General features: G+C 43.4%; 1 protein-coding gene and 1 long non-coding RNA gene across 2 annotated transcripts in view; one reads left to right on the top strand and one right to left on the bottom strand.

Annotated features, from left to right (window-relative positions):
- LOC146741308 (uncharacterized) overlaps positions 1-15,309 on the top strand; it is a 109,037-nt gene extending 93,728 nt beyond the window's left edge. The window contains exon 3 of the long non-coding RNA XR_014929667.1: positions 15,287-15,309. This is a non-coding gene — a long non-coding RNA (uncharacterized LOC146741308). The remainder of the gene's footprint in view (positions 1-15,286) is intronic.
- LOC100366964 (uncharacterized) overlaps positions 1-21,497 on the bottom strand; it is a 58,654-nt gene that overhangs the window by 26,237 nt on the left and 10,920 nt on the right. Inside the window, exon 3 of the mRNA XM_085499935.1 lies at positions 979-1,171. Within this exon, the coding sequence (XP_085356061.1) occupies positions 979-1,152 (174 nt within the window). The 5' untranslated portion in view covers positions 1,153-1,171. The remainder of the gene's footprint in view (positions 1-978; positions 1,172-21,497) is intronic.

Below are 21,497 nucleotides of genomic sequence, written 5' to 3'. Positions count from 1 at the left end.
CACATACACACATACACACATACACACACACACACACACATACACACACACTAACTGCAAAGACTCCCATTTTGTGCTTCGTACATGGGAGTCAATTATGAATTATTATGCTAATTAGGAAATTAATATGTACAGATTTCAACCCAAAATTAATCAGGACTGTCTATTGCCCTAGAGCATCTATGTACAAAGTTTCATTGAAATGTGATGATTAGTACTTGAGATATCTGTGTGAAAGTTGAAAATTGATTAATTATGCAAATTAGGTGATTAATATGCATAAACATATACCGAAAACTAATTTGCTCTCTGCAGAGTTTAGATTCATTTAAAGGTGATGATTAGTACTCTAGATATCAGTGGAAAATTTGAAAATTGAATAATTATGCAAATTAGGTAATTGAATTTAATATGCACAATTATTTACTCCAAAATTAATCAGGTCTCTGCATAGTCCTAGAAGATATATGTACAAAGTTTCATTGACATGTGCTGATTAGTACTTGATATATCAGTGGATAGGCTGAAAATAACTAATTATGCAAATTAGCTGATTAATATGCATAAATATTTATCCCAAAACAATCAATCTCTGCATTGTCTTTGGGTATCTATGTACCATGTTTCATTGAAATGTAATGCTCACTACTTAAAATATCAAAAGCTGAAAATTAATTTATTATGCAAATTAGGTAATTAATATGTACTGATATTACCCCAAAAACTACCAGGTCTGTACAATGTCCTATGACATCTAGGTACCAAGTTTCATCAAAATCACATGAGTGGTTCTTTAGATATCAGTAGAACAGTCATGGAACAGCTAAAAATTAGGGTTCATTTCCAGATATATTGAAGAATATAAGAAAAAGTGCAGAAAAATGTGGACAAGGAAGTCTGGTAGTGAAAAGGTTAAATGAAGGGTTGTTCAAGTGAAACAAATACTGTAATACAAAAGTTTTGGAAATGTAAACTTACCTGGGCAAGACATAATGTCAAGATCGCTAAGACAACAAAATTACTTCCACCTGCAAAGTCAGTCACTTTATCAAACTTGAAGGCTGCGGCAATGATGAAAAAGATAATTTGCATAGAAACGGTAACTATGGCGCAGATAGCTAAGTAGTCAACATCAAGGACACGTACTGACATCTTTAGTCATCCTACAGCCCTACAAATAAAGAAAGATATTTACCTTTAATTGCACAGATGGTTTGATTGTCTTTGATGGAATGTTATTATATAATGATTTGCTCAAATGCAAAAATTTCAGCATTTAGACATCTCTTTCAAAAAATTACCTTTTTGAACTTAATAAGAATGCAAATTTATATATTTATTAAAGGTTCGGACACTAAATTTTTAACAGCTTACACAAACCATTTGTATATTGTCTTCTTAATGTTAATAGTTGTACCGGTATTTAGTGAATATACTGCTGTATAACTTTTATATAGTGTTGCGTCAATAAATTATTTGTAGAAAAAACAAAGTGGGTAAAAGTTGAAAGGTGTTGATTTTTATGCCATGTATGTGTGAGATTTGTGTTGATAAACAGTGATTTGCCACAACATAACACCCTCTCCTGGTGGCAAGCGTGAATGTGAGTTTTAATCTGGTCATGATCTGCAATAAATTTTGACTTTTTAAGAATGAATTCAAATCAGTGCAGTATAGTAACAATAGTGAGTGTGTCTTTTTTGTTGATCCACACAAGAAACAATTTAAAGTCACAATCTTTATTTATATATGGCACCCATATCTCATGCAATGTCTTTAAAATGTTATTCTTTCAATGAGATTTATGCATTGAGGTAATTGTAATTGTATGTAACCACCTCAAAGTGTTTTACAGAATTTTCTACGTAAGAGACATCGATAACATCCGTTTGCTGCGGGCACATTAGCCTCTGGGTTGCAAGTTTTTGTCCTATACACATTAGCCTCTGGGTTGCAAGTTTTTGTTCTATACACATTAGCCTCTGGGTTGCAAGTTTTTGTCCTATACACATTAGCCTCTGGGTTGCAAGTTTTTGTCCTATACACATTAGCCTCTGGGTTGCAAGTTTTTGTCCTATACACATTAGCCTCTGGGTTGCAAGTTTTTGTCCTATACACATTAGCCTCTGGGTTGCAAGTTTTTGTCCTATACACATTAGCCTGTGGGTTGCAAGTTTTTGTCCTATACACATTAGCCTCTGGGTTGCAAGTTTTTGTCCTATACACATTAGCCTCTGGGTTGCAAGTTTTTGTCCTATACACATTAGCCTCTGGGTTGCAAATTTTTGTCCTATACACATTAGCCTCTGGGTTGCAAATTTTTGTCCTATACACATTAGCCTCTGGGTTGCAAGTTTTTGTTCTATACACATTAGCCTCTGGGTTGCAAATTTTTGTCCTATACACATTAGCCTCTGGGTTGCAAGTTTTTGTCCTATACACATTAGCCTCTGGGTTGCAAGTTTTTGTCCTATACACATTAGCCTCTGGGTTGCAAGTTTTTGTTCTATACACATTAGCCTCTGGGTTGCAAGTTTTTGTCCTATACACATTAGCCTCTGGGTTGCAAATGTTTGTCCTATACACATTAGCCTCTGGGTTGCAAGTTTTTGTTCTATACACATTAGCCTCTGGGTTGCAAGTTTTTGTTCTATACACATTAGCCTCTGGGTTGCAAGTTTTTGTTCTATACACATTAGCCTCTGGGTTGCAAGTTTTTGTCCTATCCACATTAGCCTCTGGGTTGCAAGTTTTTGTTCTATACACATTAGCCTCTGGGTTGCAAGTTTTTGTCCTATACACATTAGCCTGTGGGTTGCAAGTTTTTGTCCTATACACATTAGCCTGTGGGTTGCAAGTTTTTGTCCTATACACATTAGCCTCTGGGTTGCAAGTTTTTGTCCTATACACATTAGCCTGTGGGTTGCAAGTTTTTGTCCTATACACATTAACCTCTGGGTTGCAAGTTTTTGTCCTATACACATTAGCCTGTGGGTTGCAAGTTTTTGTCCTATACACATTAGCCTGTGGGTTGCAAGTTTTTGTTCTATACACATTAGCCTCTGGGTTGCAAGTTTTTGTCCTATACACATTAGCCTGTGGGTTGCAAGTTTTTGTCCTATACACATTAGCCTCTGGGTTGCAAGTTTTTGTCCTATACACATTAGCCTCTGGGTTGCAAGTTTTTGTCCTATACACATTAGCCTCTGGGTTGCAAGTTTTTGTCCTATACACATTAGCCTCTGGGTTGCAAGTTTTTGTCCTATACACATTAACCTCTGGTTTGCAAGTTTTTATCCTATACACATTAGCCTCTGGGTTGCAAGTTTTTGTCCTATACACATTAGCCTCTGGGTTGCAAGTTTTTGTCCTATACACATTAGCCTGTGGGTTGCAAGTTTTTGTCCTATACACATTAGCCTGTGGGTTGCAAGTTTTTGTCCTATACACATTAGCCTCTGGGTTGCAAGTTTTTATCCTATACACATTAGCCTCTGGGTTGCAAGTTTTAGTCCTATACACATTAGCCTCTGGGTTGCAAGTTTTTGTCCTATACACATTAGCCTGTGGGTTGCAAGTGTTTGTCCTATACACATTAGCCTGTGGGTTGCAAGTTTTTGTCCTATACACATTAGCCTCTGGGTTGCAAGTTTTTGTCCTATACACATTAGCCTCTGGGTTGCAAGTTTTTGTCCTATACACATTAGCCTCTGGGTTGCAAGTTTTTGTCCTATACACATTAGCCTCTGGGTTGCAAGTTTTTGTCCTATACACATTAGCCTCTGGGTTGCAAGTTTTTGTCCTATACACATTAACCTCTGGGTTGCAAGTTTTTATCCTATACACATTAGCCTCTGGGTTGCAAGTTTTTGTCCTACACACATTAGCCTGTGGGTTGCAAGTTTTTGTCCTATACACATTAGCCTGTGGGTTGCAAGTTTTTGTCCTATACACACTAGCCTCTGGGTTGTAAGTTTTTGTCCTATAGTTTTACATATTCTTCATCAAATCTCACATAGTGCATATCATTATACGTCTGTCATCGTATCACCAGTGAGCAGTGATTTTGCAGTAATGCACAGCATATCTGCATGCCTACCATATTTGGAAATGCAAACTCCAAACATGGAACGATTATGATTTCTAAGATGGCAGACATGTTTGAAAATGAAGTTTTATAGCGTGAAAGTTCCAATAATTTCCACCATTTTATTCAGTTCTGGGCATTCTACACAAAGCAGTAAGTTGTATCAGAAAGATGAATATTAATGAGTGTATTAGGAGGACGACATAAATTACCGATATACACATATACAGACAGTACACGGTTGCATCAATCTCTGCTTTGCATTGGTCGATATACTTCTGCTATTCTTCATGCATACATTGTGACATCTTCCCAATAACCTCATAATCATGTACGTGCATCTAATTAGTGTTCACATTATTGTTACACTTTTATAAGTTTTATTGTATTGTGTATTTGACTGTATATATAATATAATTTACAAAATTAGACAACATAACGAATGACCATTGTTCGGAGTCATCTGGTTGAAAATTGCAAGTTTGTTTAAAAAATAACTTTCTTTTTTTAAACAAATTTGCATGATTCCTTCTGTCTCTGTATATATTTAAATCCATTCCTATGTGAAAGACACATACTATTATAAACTATGCAGTTCTGTCACATTAAATGAATTAGATCATTACTCAATTCTGCTTATAAAACAAGGCATCTTCTGAATATTTTAAACATATTCTGTGAACAGATAATGCCATTTTGTTTACCTTTACTAATTTTTTCCAGTAACATTTTTCACTTTTTTTAATTTTTTTGTTAATTGTGGACCAATTGAAATTATTTTTAATAGGGATTGGCTACGTGTCTTGAAGGACGACAGAAAAATCAAATGAAATATTCCAGTAAACAATGTTCATAAAGATTTCAATTTCTTTGTTTCTTGTATTAGGTATAAGCAAATCTATTATTAAATGGCACTGGAAATATTTGATATATTAGTCTAAGGCTTACTTAATATGCAAGGTTCATGTTAGACATGGTCATCTTTACTTAATATGCAAGGTTCATGTTAGACATGGTCATCTTTACTTAATATGCAAGGTTCATGTTAGACATGGTCATCTTTACTTAATATGCAAGGTTCATGTTAGACATGGTCATCTTTACTTAATATGCAAGGTTCATGTTAGACATGGTCATCTTTACTTAATATGCAAGGTTCATGTTAGACATGGTCATCTTTACTTAATATGCAAGGTTCATGTTAGACATGGTCATCTTTACTTAATATGCAAGGTTCATGTTAGACATGATCATCTTTACTTAATATGCAAGGTTCATGTTAGACATTGTCATCTTTACTTAATATGCAAGGTTCATGTTAGACATGGTCATCTTTACTTAATATGCAAGGTTCATGTTAGACATGGTCATCTTTACTTAATATGCAAGGTTCATGTTAGACATGGTCATCTTTACTTAATATGCAAGGTTCATGTTAGACATGATCATCTTTACTTAATATGCAAGGTTCATGTTAGACATTGTCATCTTTACTTAATATGCAAGGTTCATGTTAGACATGATCATCTTTACTTAATATGCAAGGTTCATGTTAGACATGATCATCTTTACTTAATATGCAAGGTTCATGTTAGACATTGTCATCTTTACTTAATATGCAAGGTTCATGTTAGACATGGTCATCTTTACTTAATATGCAAGGTTCATGTTAGACATGGTCATCTTTACTTAATATGCAAGGTTCATGTTAGACATGGTCATCTTTACTTAATATGCAAGGTTCATGTTAGACATGGTCATCTTTACTTAATATGCAAGGTTCATGTTAGACATGGTCATCTTTACTTAATATGCAAGGTTCATGTTAGACATGGTCATCTTTACTTAATATGCAAGGTTCATGTTAGACATGGTCATCTTTACTTAATATGCAAGGTTCATGTTAGACATGGTCATCTTTACTTAATATGCAAGGTTCATGTTAGACATGGTCATCTTTACGGATTAGCTAATACAGTCCAGCATTTTAAATTAGCCTTCCAAATTTCTGATGTAACGTTTTGCAAATTTTAGTGTATTTTTCCAAAATTCTGTTGTTAATTTTTGACCAAATGAACATAATCTCCCATCTTGATCACAAGTTAAAAAAAATATCAAAAGAAATTTTGCACATTTACTTAGTGAATGGTGTCAAAAGATGTCTTTGACGTTTAAAGGGTTAATGGTATAATGTTAGCGTATTTTTCTAAAACTTAATTTTGAACCAAATTATTCTCTCAGTTCAAACAAAACACAACAACAGTTTTGGCGGATAATTAATTTTGTTTTATTCACTAACGAAACAATGAGTTTTGCTGATCATGTTCGCCAGCCAACAAGACAAAAAGGCAGAATCACAAAACTGAAAATAACATCAAGATGCAATAAAAACTAACAAAACTAGCAAGTAAATCACGAAACCGAAAGAATCAATCGATGCACGTGAAAAAAAAAGCTAATAAAGAAAAGCAAAATAACGATTCGAGAAAAAGCAAATAAAATTTAAAAAAAAATAAAATAAAACATTCACTTGCGAAAAAGCCCACCTCGGACAACAAGCAATGAAAAGGGTGGGTGGGTGGGGAAATCGAAAAGTTCACGGTTGACTTGAAAGCAACAAAGGACGCTACTAACTAACAATACAAAATTGCGCATGCGTGAAACAATCAATTTGCATAAATACAACAAGACAATTGCGCATGCGCGCAGTGCAAATAATAAAATTCACGGGAATAATTAACCATTTTAAAATACAAAATTACACAATTATTCTCTCAGTTCAAACGAAACACAACAACAGTTTTGGCGGATAATTAATTTCGTTTTATTCACTAACGAAACAATGAGTTTTGCTGATCATGTTCGCCAGCCAACAAGACAAAAAGGCCAAAATAATAACAAAAACCCGCTAAAACTGAAAATCAAAGAGTCAGTGAGAGATTCCCTTCCTCAATTGCAGTGCGTATGCAGGCAGCAGTACGGAGACGATGGCCGAACGACGATTCCATATACAATAAGTACGCTTGAGAAGACCAATCTCCTTGAGCTTTGACTGCATCCGGCTCAGCCCCTGATTGGAAGGCAAATGACGCACCGCCACGGCGAAAACTGTGTCCAGAATATGAGGCTGGATCAAGGCCAATCGCCTTCAGTAACAAAGACAGATGATTAGCGAAAGCTTGATGCGTTAGTGGATGAAGAGTGCCAGTCGTAGTCGGAATGAGGAAGGCAGGTGCATCGCGTGGAGCAGGCATCATCAAGACCATGCGTTTATATGCTGCCACTGGGCACAGCGAAGAGCCAGAGACTGCCAGCACAGGCACGTGCAACACCTTATCGCCAAACTGGATAGTTTTGGACCAGGTAACCCTGACCACAAGACCAATGTCATTGAGACGAATTTTCCCACGAGTGAGATGCATGCTGGCATTAAAGTCTGATGCAGAGCGTGGAACCACATTAGACTTCCTAAAGAAAGTGAAAAAGCACAGCAGGAATGCTGCCCAAAGCGTAACGTGAAGCGGGCGACGAAGATCAAGCAGACTGTGAATACGTAGTAAGATTTCTGGGGTGATTGGCAGCTTCCGCCGAACCAGATGTGGGGACAAATGTTGAATCCCGCGCAGCACTAGCTTCAATTCAAAGTTGCTGAGTGATGGGAGTTCCAAGCCCATAAACAGATGCAATAGACGAACACCGTTGAGATAATTGCGAATAGAAGCGGTCGATGCGAATGAGCGAGAGAGAAACTGCGTATACCGAATAAGTGTCTGAGGAGCTGCTGGGAGAGGTATCACCACGAAGAATCGACAAAACAGGAGAAATGCTCGCCACTGTGACATAATGTTATGAAGATAACCAGTTGAAAATGCAGACTGCAAGGATCGCTTGGCTTGAACGTCCAAAGACACAAGAGAATCAACTGGACCTGCACAGGAGTAGAAAACAAATAGTTATTACCATGGTGCGGTGAATTTAAAGTTATCAATTGACACTGCCGCCTCAGACAACCCAAATGTGGACTGCAACTTCGCAACCCGTGCCTGGAATTCCGGCGAGAGGTGTGACCGACTTGGAGCATCAGCCAGATTCGTGGCACCAGCAACATGGATTGCTCGGAGGTAAAATTCATAACGTGCTTGGATGAATGCGATTTCCCAAAGACAGCTCAAGGCAAAGGAAGAATGGCAGCGGTGATTGTTGATAAGCGCGACTGTAGTTGTATTGTCTGAGGCAATCTGGATGCGGAGTCCAGTCCAGCGTGTAGCCCAGAGCTTCAGAGCGATGACCACTGCAAGAAGTTCCAGACAGTTGATGGATAGATCCATATCGATGATATGCATGGGAAATGGTGTGCGATAAAACTGGTTAACTGTAATGCCGCTGCAGCCTGTGAGACAAGCATCTGTGCATAAAACAGTATCTGGTGCAGACCAGGGTTGGTTGAGGATCATCGATATGCCATTATACTTGGACAGAAATGTCTGCCACCAAAGCAAATCACGGCGAAATTCATCATTGACAGCCATTCGCGAATGTTTGTCCGGAATAGAACGTAAAGTCTCTAACATCCGCGAGATGAAAAGTCTGCCTGGACAAACGCAATTTGAAACATACGAAAGCAAACCAATCAGGCTCTGAAGGTCGGAACGTGAGCAAGTTGTGCGATTATTCCATAGAGATAACTCCTGATCGACCTTCACCAGCTTATCCTCTGGCACAGAAATGGTCATATCAACTGTGTCAAAACAAGAACCTTGGAACACCATACGAGTAGATGGGGAAACTGCCTTGGCAACTGACTCGTTCAGACCTAGCTCCTGCAAAACTGCGCCAAGTGTTTCAAATGCAGCGCGAGCATTGCAAGGGTGTGCAGCCCCCCCAAAATCATCAATGTAATTAATAATGTCAAACCCGCGAGACTGGACAATATGGCGGACTGCATTAGTAGCACGCTGACACATCAGAGCAGCTGTGCGAAGTCCGAATGGTGGGGCAATATTGAAGTAATATTTGCTGTCCCAGGTGTAGCCAAGTAAACTGTAATCAGATGGGTCCACGCGGAGTTGACGGTAGGCCCGACTAAGATCTCGCTTGAAGAGCAAGCAACCAGGACCCAGTAAACGGATTTGATCATTCACTGAGTAGCCCTCAGGAAAACTGAGATCCATAACAATGCGACGAGTGTTGGCATCCTTCTTGTCTACAGTCATTAAAGGTGAAGTAGTGAGGGGTGTTGAGAATGGAGGTGCATCAAACGGACCAATTGCTGCGCCGAAGGAGCGTTCTGTAGCCAAGTAGCGTTCCACATTGTCTGGGAAAGAAATAGCAGAGTTGTGGTTTGCCGCGTGTGATGTTGGTAAATAATCACGCGAATAACTGATCGGCCAGCCGAATTCAAGGAAATCACAAATATCAGTGTAATCTTGAAGCAAGATACGCCAGTTGTGCATGTTGAGAGACGAAGGGACAGGAATGCGAGCACCCAGATAATTGTATGTACCTGTTGCCTTGATGTGGTTATGTAAATCCACGAAGTAAGCAGGTGGATGGCAGTCAGCCATGGATGTGGTGCCGTTAATGCAAGTAATATCTGTGCCCTTGTAGTCATTAATGCTTGTACCTGTACTAAACTGATTGCTGCCTGTGACATGCGTGGTATCACCGTAAATGTTATTGTTGGCCGTAACAGCATCGAAATGTGGCATAATATTGTCAGTAGAAATACCACCCATGTGACTGCCACCTGAGACATTAATGGTATCAATGCCTCTGTAATCGCTGACCGCAGTAGGTGCAGAATCAGGCTGAGAATTAATAATGTCCGTAGTATTTGCACCAATGTGAATGTTATCTGGCACATTACTGGTGTTGATGTATTCGTAATCGCTGACTGCTGTGGGCGAAGAATCAGTATGTGGAATAGAATAAATGTCAGTTGTATTTGCACCCATGTGACTGCTACCCGAGTTATTTCCAGTGTCAATGCATTTGTAATTGCTGACCGCGGTGGGTGGAGAAGCAGAATGAGAATTAATAATGTTAGAGGTACCGCTGTGATTGCTACCCGAGACATTAACGGTGTTGATGCATTTGTAATTGCTGACCGGTGTAGGTGGTGAATCATTATGTTGAATAAAAACGTCAGTAGTATTTGCACCCATGTGACTGCTACTTGAGACATTTCCAGTATTGATGCATTTGTAATTGCTGACTGCAGTGGGTGGAGACACCAAATGTGACTTAACGGTATTGATGCATTTGTAATTGCTGACCGCAGTAGGTGATGAGGAGCAGGCATCACTAATGTCAAATTTACCAGTGGCACCAGACTTGAATGTTGTTTTATCCAGTCACGCCGAAGTTGACATGTCCTTTCCTTTTTTAATTTTTGAATCTGTCCCTGGCTTCTGTTTGCAATGTAACTCGCTGTGTGCATTAAAGCGCTTTCCTGTATGTGAAGCAGTAGTTACAGATGTGACGATATTTGCAGGGGTCAAACGAGCATGACCCAGTTTCATTGAATGCAGTGCAAACGGAAATGTTATTGTTACTCGAACTTGTAGCAGCAGATCCTTTGTTCCTAGCAACAGGCTGTGACTTCAACTTATCCGGTGAAAAATCAAAGAAAACCTCTTTGACATCGGCGAAAGAATCTAACCACGAACACCTGTGTGACTCAACCAAGCGTATCACAGCTGCATGGTAGCTACGTACAACTTGCCATTTGTATTGCGGCAATTTAACGAAAATGTCATGCAAGAGCTGAAGTCTGCCATTGCGCTCTGTTACAGACAAACTCGGGTTCTGTAACAACAACGTGTATCCTTGCAAGAATTGTTCCAGTGTCAAGTCATCATATTTTAATTCGTTTGAAGTGTAGAAACTTGCAATGTAATGCTCCGGTGAATTAGTAAATTGGCGATCCTTTGTCTTCATGGCCGTGGCGTGGGGTATTGTTCTACCAAAATGATCAAAACGCCACTCACCAGCACTGTGTTGTTCATCACCAACTGTCCTGTCTACGCCGACCATCGATGCGAGAGGGTCGAGTTCCTCTTCGACTTCCTCCCTAAGGTGGGTCATTTTCCGCAAATCGCCGAGACTGAAATTACCGGACGCACTGTGACTGTGTTGCCGTGGGTGATGGTGTATACCGGTGGCAGTGGACTCAACAGACGCTGAGTGATCGAATTCGCGTTCGAGTTTCGCCACTTCAGCTTCTAGACGAGTTTTCTCTAGTCTGGCTTCGAGCAATTTCTTCTTTTGATGTAATGCCTGGAGATCTGATGTCAAGGAAACGAAATCGTCAGCGATGTGTGACTTTGAGTCCGGAGAAATATTGTTGTGTTGTCGTGGTGAAACAGACAAAGGAAACTGATCGGCGTCATCATCAGAAACTGGTCTACCATCGCAGTGTTTCCCTGGTTTACCCCAAAAGTGGTCTTTAACGGGTTGTCGGCATCCAGCGCAATTGTGTTTCCTTTTACCAGACGACATTGTGTAATTGCGAAGCGTAACAAAAGTTCGTAATTGAAAACGAAATCGAAAAGTTCACGGTTGACTTGAAAGCAACAAAGGACGCTACTAACTAACAATACAAAATTGCGCATGCGTGAAACAATCAATTTGCATAAATACAACAAGACAATTGCGCATGCGCGCAGTGCAAATAATAAAATTCACGGGAATAATTAACCATTTTAAAATACAAAATTACACAATGAACATCATCTCCCATTTTCTATGTGCCTTGATCAGAATTTTAAAAAAAATATCAAAAAAATTATGCATTTTAAATTTGTGAATGATGCCAAAAGTTGACTTTGATGTTTAAAGGGTTAATGGTGATCAAGGACTAATTTATACAATATTGACTAAAGATGAGAAAACGATTGTTCACATTGCAATATGTATCCTTGTATCCTTTGGGGCGGTACATTTGCACACTCTCCTCGCATTAGGGAGGCTGTTGGCTTGCTTTTCAGAGCAGACTATTTACTCAACAACTAGTATAAATCAAATTATATTCTGCCCAACAGCTAGCACTTTTCAAACATGCAATATTTGATTTGGAATACTGGTTTGCACATGCACTTGCAATTACCACCAAAAACAAGGGATGTCACCTGGCACAAAAATATTACAAATAATTATATATTACCAATTCAAGTTATCATAACGAAACATAAATGTGTGCGTGAAATGATATTTTTTAACGTGTTTTATTGAGATTTAACAAGTACATCGATCTCTGAGAAAAAAAAAAACCTGGTTAAAATGAAATGTACCATACATCTTCAAACAAACCTTTTGAAGGAAGGTTTTCAATGATTAATTTGTTTTAATGGGTTAATGTAGCAGCCTTTCAACAGATGTGTGATCACATCTATAACCTTAAAAGCACACATCTCACTCACATTGGTTTACTAGATGAGCCAGTAATGTAAAAAATATCCAATTTTCTGTTGTTTTTTTTTGTTTTTTTTGCAGGTGACATTTTTGTTTCCCATCACCTATGTGTATTTACAGGTATGTACGACCTAGAAATAGTGCCGTATGCGAGTACCAAGTTGCGAGTCGCAAGTAGCAAAATATGCCATATGCTAGTGGTAAAAACGGCATATGCGAGTGGTAAAATGTATCGTTTGCTAGTAGCAAAAAAGCCCTATGCCAGGGGTAATACAAGGGCTTGTAACGTTTGCTTATAATATAACAACGTACGTTCAATTGTGTTTTATCACAGTAAAATCAAATATTTACCATGGTTATGAAATGATGTGTACATGGTTGGTTAAGATTGGCATGATGCTGTTAAGGTTTTTACTTCAGGGGTGATTCATGTATAAAAATAATGGTAGCAAATAGGGGTCAACGCGATCTAGCTTAGGTGTCAACCGGCGCACGCAGCCCTGTACTAAACCACAGTCCCTCTATAGAGGGACTGTGACTAAACATTACAGTCGACTAGTGTACGCGGATTACATTGCGAAGGTCACAAATAAAAGCAGCTTTAACTACTATTTCCAGTGCTTTTTGTTTATTATTCATTTAAGTGTTTATATCAAAAAGTTCGTTCAGTCGTTTGCATAGAATCGATGTTTGCTCTTCACGAAATTGCACAGGAAACGTGAAAGCACAATAATTTAATAAACGGCCATGACCAGCCAGCACACTCCGCATAACATGTGAAAATTGTTTTTTCTTTCGGTAAAATTAGTATGAACCCGTGGTCAGCGATTAAAGAATCATAGAATTATAATTGTAGTTAGTAAAAACGGGTGCATGTTCACCAAAGGGTCACAGAATTCTTGTGTCACGCGCCGCCGTTTAAATGAAGACAATGGCAGGTTTCAAAAGTAGTCACACCTCGGAGAGGTGTTAAATTTGCCACGACCCAAGTGTTAACTAGCACACAATTCCATAATACATATAGCCTGTCAGCTGAGATAGCTCCACTGTTAGCAATGCACATTACAACAAGCAGCCTCTCGGCTGAGATAGCTCCACTGTTAGCAATGCACATTACAACAAGCAGCCTGTCAGCTGAGATAGCTCCGCTGTTAGCAATGCACATTACAACAAGCAGCCTGTCAGCTGAGATAGCTCCGCTGTTAGCAATGCACATTACAACAAGCAGCCTCTCGGCTGAGATAGCTCCACTGTTAGCAACGCACATTACAACAAGCAGCCTGTCAGCTGAGATAGCTCCGCTGTTAGCAATGCACATTACAACAAGCAGCCTGTCAGCTGAGATAGCTCCGCTGTTAGCAATGCACATTACAACAAGCAGCCTGTCAGCTGAGATAGCTCCGCTGTTAGCAATGCACATTACAACAAGCAGTCTGTCAGCTGAGATAGCTCCGCTGTTAGCAATGCACATTACAACAAGCAGCCTCTCGGCTGAGATAGCTCCACTGTTAGCAGTGCACATTTCAATTAAAGAACAGAAGATGTCATTAGAAAATGAGCAATATGTATAGTATCAATGCAATGGGACTTGCTGTTTTCAACAAAAATTCAAAAATATCATTTTTCACCATAAATGATTGTGGTTTTTAACAAGAAGAAAATATAATTTTTTCCAAAAATGACAAAAATATTCACCAAAATTACTGTAGATAATTAAAGAGATCATTACAAAATGAACAAATCTGAGAGAGGTCCACATGTAGTACCTATATATGTAATAATATCAAAGCAATTGGACTTGTCGTTTTTAACAAAAAGTCGAAAATATCACTTTTTACCAAAAATGACAAAAATATTCACCAAAATTAGAGATTTAAAGATATCATTACAAAATGAACAAATCTGAGAGAGATCCACATGTAGTACCTATATATGTAATATCAAAGCAATTGGACTTGCGGTTTTTAACGAGAAGTCGAAAATATCATTTTTCACCATAGATGATTGTGGTTTTTAACAAGAAGAAAATATAATTTTTTCCAAAAATGACAAAAATATTCACCAAAATTACTGTAGATAATTAAAGAGATCATTACAAAATGAACAAATCTGAGAGAGGTCCACATGTAGTACCTATATATGTAATAATATCAAAGCAATTGGACTTGTCGTTTTTAACAAGAAGTCGAAAATATCACTTTTTACCAAAAATGACAAAAATATTCAACAAAATTAGAGAATTAAAGATATTACAAAATGAACAAATCTGAGAGAGATCCACATGTAGTACCTATATATGTAATATCAAAGCAATTTAGGCGAGGGTTCTTCGAACCCGCCTATTCACATAGTTCATACCCACCATAGACTCCGGTCAGTCAAAATGACTATTTTGAACTGTAGGCATTAATCAGCGATTCTGCCGGTGACGGAGAGATAGAATCCAGGTCAGGGGAAGCCCCATGACCTCAAGATTCTTTTACCCCTTACGTCACGAACCCACGTGACCGAGGCCACCTGGCAACGCCACAGGTAGCCGTCCATCACTCTGGTTCCTTTCTCTCCGCCTCGAGGACTTAGACCAACGCGACGGAAAGAGTGGGGAGGTTGGGGGGGACCCGGAGTCTATGGTGGGTATGAACTATGTGAATAGGCGGGTTCAAAGAACCCTCGTCTAAATTCACTACGTTCAATTACCCACCATAGACTCCGGTCAGTCAAAATGACTATTTTGAACTGTAGGCAGAGTCAGACACCGATAGGTGGCGGTTTTTTCCGAGCAAACAGAAAAAAAAAAAAAAAAAAAAAAGGAGAATGATGAAAGACTTTCCCCCAGTCCGGGATGAAAAACAAACCCAAAGACCTAAGTTAAGACCCAAGAAGGGTGGTGTCTTACCTTGCCTGTCCCAGAAGCAAGAAGCCAATGCTGCTGTGGTGACAGGGTTCGGTGTGCCCGAGAAAGCTAGACCCAAGCCGAACTCGGGGGTGATAAGCTTGAAGTTGGACCGAAACAGTTCGCATGAGGGCGTAGGTCGACAGAAGCGAAACCTGGGAGCTTCCAGGAAGTGCTAGTGGAACAGACAATCTGCCCGCAAAAATGCAGAGACTGACTTATCGCCTATGCGCAGAGGCCCCTGCAGTCGTTCGGGCTGGGTCAGCAAACAAGGCCTGACCCGCTACGATGGGGCCTAACCTGAAGAGACCCTGCTCAATAGATTGGGTGTCTCCTAGGTAGTAGTTGATGAAGACGTTCTGCGTTCTCCAGAAGCCTGCCCTCAGAATGTGTTTGAGGGGGGCACCTGACGCTAGCGCTAGTGAGTTAGCAATCGCACAGACCTCATGTTCTTGTACTTGGTGTCTCTGCAAGGTCTGTGTTGAGGAGGATAGTGTATTATAGACCTCCAGTACAGTCGCAGTAATCCACCTGGGGATGGAAGTCGGGGAAACCGGCTTATCCCGCTTGTCAGGGCCGTAACACAAAAACATGTGTTTGGTTCCCCGTCTAGAAAATCTGGTACGGTTCTCGTAGCAACTCAGCGCTCGGACCGGGCAGAGAAGCAACTCCTCCTGATCTTCCGGACTGACAATATTTGCCAGCCGGGGGATGACGATCGGTTGAGGATCGTGTCCTGGGATTTGGTTCTTGGCGAGAACCCGATTCGTGTCTTAGTACAACTTGATCGCCCATAAAAGCGGCACAACCGTCCGCAAAGGATAGTGCGCGCCTAGCTTTGACCGGCGCCTACCTGAGGCGAGGGCCAGTAGGAAGACTATTTTCCACCTCAAAAAATTGAGTGGTGCTGATTGGAGAGGCTCAAAAGGCGGTCTGCTTAGAGCGGACAACACAGCCGACAAGTCCCAGTTGGGCAGTTCCCTTGCATGGGGTTTCAGCGTCTGGAAAGCAGTAAATAGTCTCCTAATAGTAGGACAATCGGTTAGTCTTGTTCCCGTACGTTTGAATGGTGGGGCACAAGGCCGACCTGTAGCCAACGATCGCTGCGTAGGACAAACCCACTTCGTCAAACAGGTGGACGAAGGAGCCTGCTACCTGGCCAATAGAGGGATGGTATCGATCAATCTCCCTTCCGCTACACTAACCAGTGTATGCTCGCAGCCTAGAAATGTAGGCTGCATTGGTGGAATCCCAGTTCGCCCTGGCCAGGACGTTGGCAGCCCGCTCAGATAAAGCTTTCGTATGGGCGGGTCTAATGAGAGCCTCTATGCGGGTAAGTGATACCCGCTGGGCTCGTGGTAGTGCGCCGTCTGGTGGGGACGGCATGTCCGGTAAGTCCGGAAGCACTGCTGGTGTTTCGACTATCGTTTCCGACAGAAGTGGAAACTAGGCCTTGTTCGGCCAATTGGGTGCAACCAATGATAATATGCAGGTGTGCACCTGTCGAAGTCTTCTCCGGTGCCCGGTGGACTAGCGGGAAGGGAGGAAAGGCGTACACAACTAAGTGGATCCGGGGGGTAGCAAAGCGACCCTGGCCCAGGCTCCTGGAGTCAGCAGGAGTGTTACGTACGTCGGGAGCTTGGTGTTCCGGGGTGCGGCAAACGGTCTAACCTTGGACCGTCCACAGCCGAAACAGCCTGGAGGCTACCCACTGGGGTATCAGCCACTCCGTGTTCTGGAGACGGAGTCGCCCTGAAAGGGCATCGCCAGACTGTTCCTCACCCCTGGAAGGTGGTGTGCGGTTAGCTCCCCATTGTATTCCAGGCACCAAAGGAGGATTTTGCTCCGCTAGGACTGACAACGATGGGGAATGCGTACCCCCTCCTTCTTGAAGGAGACCACCGCTGCGTTGTCTGTGCGGAGCAGGACTCTGTGGTCTCGAACTACGGGTAGAAAGCGTGGTAGTGCTAATTGTACACTGCTCACAGTTCGAGCCGGTTGATATGGTGGTCCCAAAACTATGCGGGAGCCATATCTTTGGGCTTGTTCGTCCAATAGATGCGCTCCCCAACCCTGGGGGGGGGCATTTGTTACCAGAGTCATGCCTGCGGCGAGCGGGTCCAAGGGGGCCCCTCTGCCCGAGGTTGGTCAGTGACGACCACCAGGGCAGGGCTTCCTTCACTTGGTCCGAGATCGAAACCCGCCTATCTAGTTCCCATATAAGAGCTCGGCGATATAACAAGTGTTATACCGGGCGGCTGCGTAGTGCGGCCTGGGGAACGACCCTTCGAACCGAGGTCATCATTCCGATGATCCGCATTAGTTCACGGAGGGACACCGAGGGAACGCTGACTAGGCATTCGGCTAGGCTGCTTAGCGCTAAGCAATATGCTTGAAATAGCTAAGCCAAGCTTACCACTGTGTCAAAACTCCATGCCCAGGGACACCAACTGAGCGTTGGCTCGAGATGGGACTTGTCGATTTACTAACGAGCCCAGCTGGTGAAGTAAATCCTGTGTTAGCCTGATGCGTTTGGCTATTACCCCTTGCCCGGGTTGTTGGTAACCAGTAGTCTGGGTACGGATTGAGGTGTACCGACATCTGGTGAAGCAGCAGCACTACCTGTTTCATCCCTCTGGTGAACACGTAGGGCGCTGTGCCTAACCCGAACGGAGGGGGGGCACCGAAGTTCGAATACTTGGCCCAGCTGGGTGATTCAAAGGAGATGGCAACTCGCTAGGTGCATCGATACGTGCAGGTAGGCCCCGCTTAAATCTAGCGGGGCTAGCCAGTCAAAACGGTGGATGGAGAGAAGACCCTGAATGGTGTCTCCATGTGGAACCGATCGAGGGGCACGTACTGATTCAGTCTGTCTAGGTCCAAAACTGGACGCCTGCCACTTGTAGATTTGGTACTACGAACACATTTGGGTAGAAGCCTGGACTTAGTTCCGGCTGATGTACCCTGTGTATGGCGTCTTTCCCCAGCAAACTGCTACTTCCTGTCTGATTGCTTCCGCCTTGCGGGAGTCCCCTGGCAGTGCCCAACAGGGGAGACACTGACGGGGGGAAGTGGAGATTTCAGCGGTATGCCGTAAATGGATGTCACCACCTGGGAAGGTCCAGGGGTCGTTCACCCGCCGTCTCCAAACCGGACTACACCGGCGCAATCTGTGTACGACAGGGATGTGTGGCCATGTGTTCGGCAGTTGCAAGGGGGGAGGGTGCTCCCTTCCCCCATGAGGCGAGTTCCCCAAGGCCTGAAGTAGTCACTAAGTTGTGACCTGGCCACTCACCGAACACGTGCCTGTCTCCCCCGGTTGCAGAGGTGAGCGTCAAACATGCTTCCCCTGCTGCCGGGTAGACATCCGTCCAGAGAGGGTGAGGAGCCACCACCTGGCTCTTACCTCCCTGGGGGCACGCCACTACCCTTCCCTCCCATGGAAGGGTATAAGCGCTTGCCTCCTGGCTGACTCTGGCTAGCGGGCAACGCCCTAGGGCGTTGTGTTTTCTGTGCTTGGGGTGCCCTCCGCTTGCCCATGGCAGGACCAACTGGCAAGCGGATTCAATCTGAACCCTCTGATTCATTGCACTCCGAAGCTCCGAGACTGTACCCACCATTCCCTGAACAAAGAGGGTGGAGGGTATCCAGTCTGCGTCACTGAGGTGGGGACGTACCCCGGCTCAGCTTGTCGGCAAAAACACATGCGTCTAAGGCCGCGTCTTGTAGCACAGTAGTGGCCCTGGCCAAGCGAGCCAGGCAACACTAGGGGGTGTCGCACGTAGATGTGCGGTGGCCCACCAGTAAAAATGTCGCCTGGTCTAGGAGGCTGGTGCGTTCTGCCTCCAAGGTCACCAGAGTGCTGGGCATGCATAATAATGCGCTCAAGCAACTCTGCCCTCAGGGCTAGATGGGTCGTCCTCAATTGGCAAAGACACCCATGGAACGCGGCTATCCCCCTTTGCCCGGTTTGCCAAATTCATGGTACCGGGGTCTGGGGAAGGAGCCTTGGAATCCGGTTGGGGGTGTTTTGGTCTCATCCCACGCTATGGGGTTTGATCCCGAAATACACCGACCGGGTAGCGTTTGGTCCACTGGGAAATGTTGCCTAACGTTATCCCCACCCGGGGGCCTTAAGCATTACATCCTCCGCGGCTGACCAACGCTGCACATCAACACCGTTTGCGTGCTCTGCGCCCCACTCCGCACTCAGACGGACAGGGGAGTGATGTGCCGACGGGGTTGCTTTGGATCCCGACGCCCGTGATCCCATAAGCGTTGAAGCAACCTTAGGTGGTCGCTTTAGGATCAAGGGTGGGGGTATATACATCGTATCACTGGGATCGATGATACTCCGCCTCACCCCAAAAGCGTGGCTCACCGAGTCATATAGATGGAAGACTCTGAGGGACCGCCCGGAGTACCGGCTGTATCCAACGCGAGTGAACTGCGTCTCCTCTAACTTAAAATATGTGAGAGGGAGCGTGTTCGACTGTGCGTCTCATGACAGGGTCGGTTCCCTCTGGGGACGCCCGTGGGCCGGTAAGAAAGGAGTCAAAACCCACAGCGGGGACCGGACACAAGGATAAATTCGTTACTGTTGTACCGTTACCGCGTGACGAACCCTAGCTGGCTGAAAGTGGGGGGGGGGTCAACGCGTGCCCTGCCCTGAAAGCCCTGCCCCGAGATCGGAGACTTGGCTGCCAGCACCCTGTTGGCATTCAGTGCCCGCGGATCCAGAGAAGGGCCGGTGCAATTAGCCTGAGCCTCGGCCACCCCCCAAAATAGTGGGAGAGCCGTGACTGGGAACGGGGGTTCCCCGGAAGAGACGTGTTTGAATGCAAACATGCTTTCGTGTCTCTTCCTGCTTGCCCACCGAGGGGACACAGTGGAGACAGCTCGCTCCGACTGCGTCTGATCTACCCGGCCTGCCAGGGACGCAATTGCCCCGACAGTCCTTCGACCAAAGCCCTCAACTCGGAGGCAAACCCGGTGCCGTGCGAGGAAGGGTCCACAAAGAGACCCGCAACGGGCCCCATAGGAGGAAAGCCTCCAGAGGCACAGCCTCGCTGCAGCCGGTAAAATCGGGTAAACCACCGCCTGAAAAAAACAGACTGTGAGGATGCCCTCCGATCAGCGGAGGAGACCAAGAAAAATATCGGTACCTCCACCGTCGGGCCTCTTACTCGACGTCCCGGTACATGAAGTACCGGTAGCCGAGCGTGAGGACTTTCCACTCATGCAAAACACGCAACTCACTTTAACCGATTTGTTTACTGGACGCGCGACCTTGCTGTGACGCGGTCATGCAGTCTCAGCGATCTTGATGGCTCTGACAGAAAATCTCAGGCCTCAGAACTCCAGTGAAAAAAACACGCTTTCACGCAAAAACCCCGAAACCCGCACGTAGCTACGACAAAGTATCTCGGATGCGGTTTCTATGCTGGTAAATTCTGAATATAACCACTGCACGGTCGACTCGAAACACGAGGAGACCGGAAAGAAAAACGGCAGCGAGCCCTGGTGCTGTCATTACACCTATATATTGCTAAATACATTAAAAATAAAAGACGACATGCATGAGGGAAACGAATTACAGTTGTAAAAGGTGATGCCATGAAATCAACATGTGACTACGTAGTGGCGCCGGATTTTGATTTCTTTGCTGTGAAAAATACTACACACAAAGGGGAAAATGACACGAGGGTAAAAAAAAAAGACAAGGAAAACTTATCCTACCAGCTACCATGTCGGATGCCGAGCAGCGGCAACAACCCAAGCTATAAATCCGGACAGGAAAAAAAAAGCAGGCGATCCAGCAGAGCTCGCTAAATTTCATCTCCACTCGAGGCGGAGAGAAATTAAGAGTGATGGACGGCTACCTGTGGCGTTGCCAGGTGGCCTCGGTCACGTGGGTTCGTGACGTAAGGGGTAAAAGAATCTTGAGGTCATGGGGCTTCCCCTGACCTGGATTCTATCTCTCCGTCACCGGCAGAATCGCTGATTAATGCCTACAGTTCAAAATAGTCATTTTGACTGACCGGAGTCTATGGTGGGTAATTGAACGTAGTGAATTGAACTATTGGTTTTTAACGAGAAGTCGAA

The sequence above is a fragment of the Saccoglossus kowalevskii genome, chromosome 6 (genome assembly GCF_978046115.1).
Source record: "Saccoglossus kowalevskii chromosome 6, keSacKowa6.1, whole genome shotgun sequence".
NCBI classification, from domain to species: domain Eukaryota; kingdom Metazoa; phylum Hemichordata; class Enteropneusta; family Harrimaniidae; genus Saccoglossus; species Saccoglossus kowalevskii.
The sequence above is the reverse complement of the archived record's forward strand: the minus strand, read 5'-3'. Positions and strand labels throughout refer to the sequence as shown.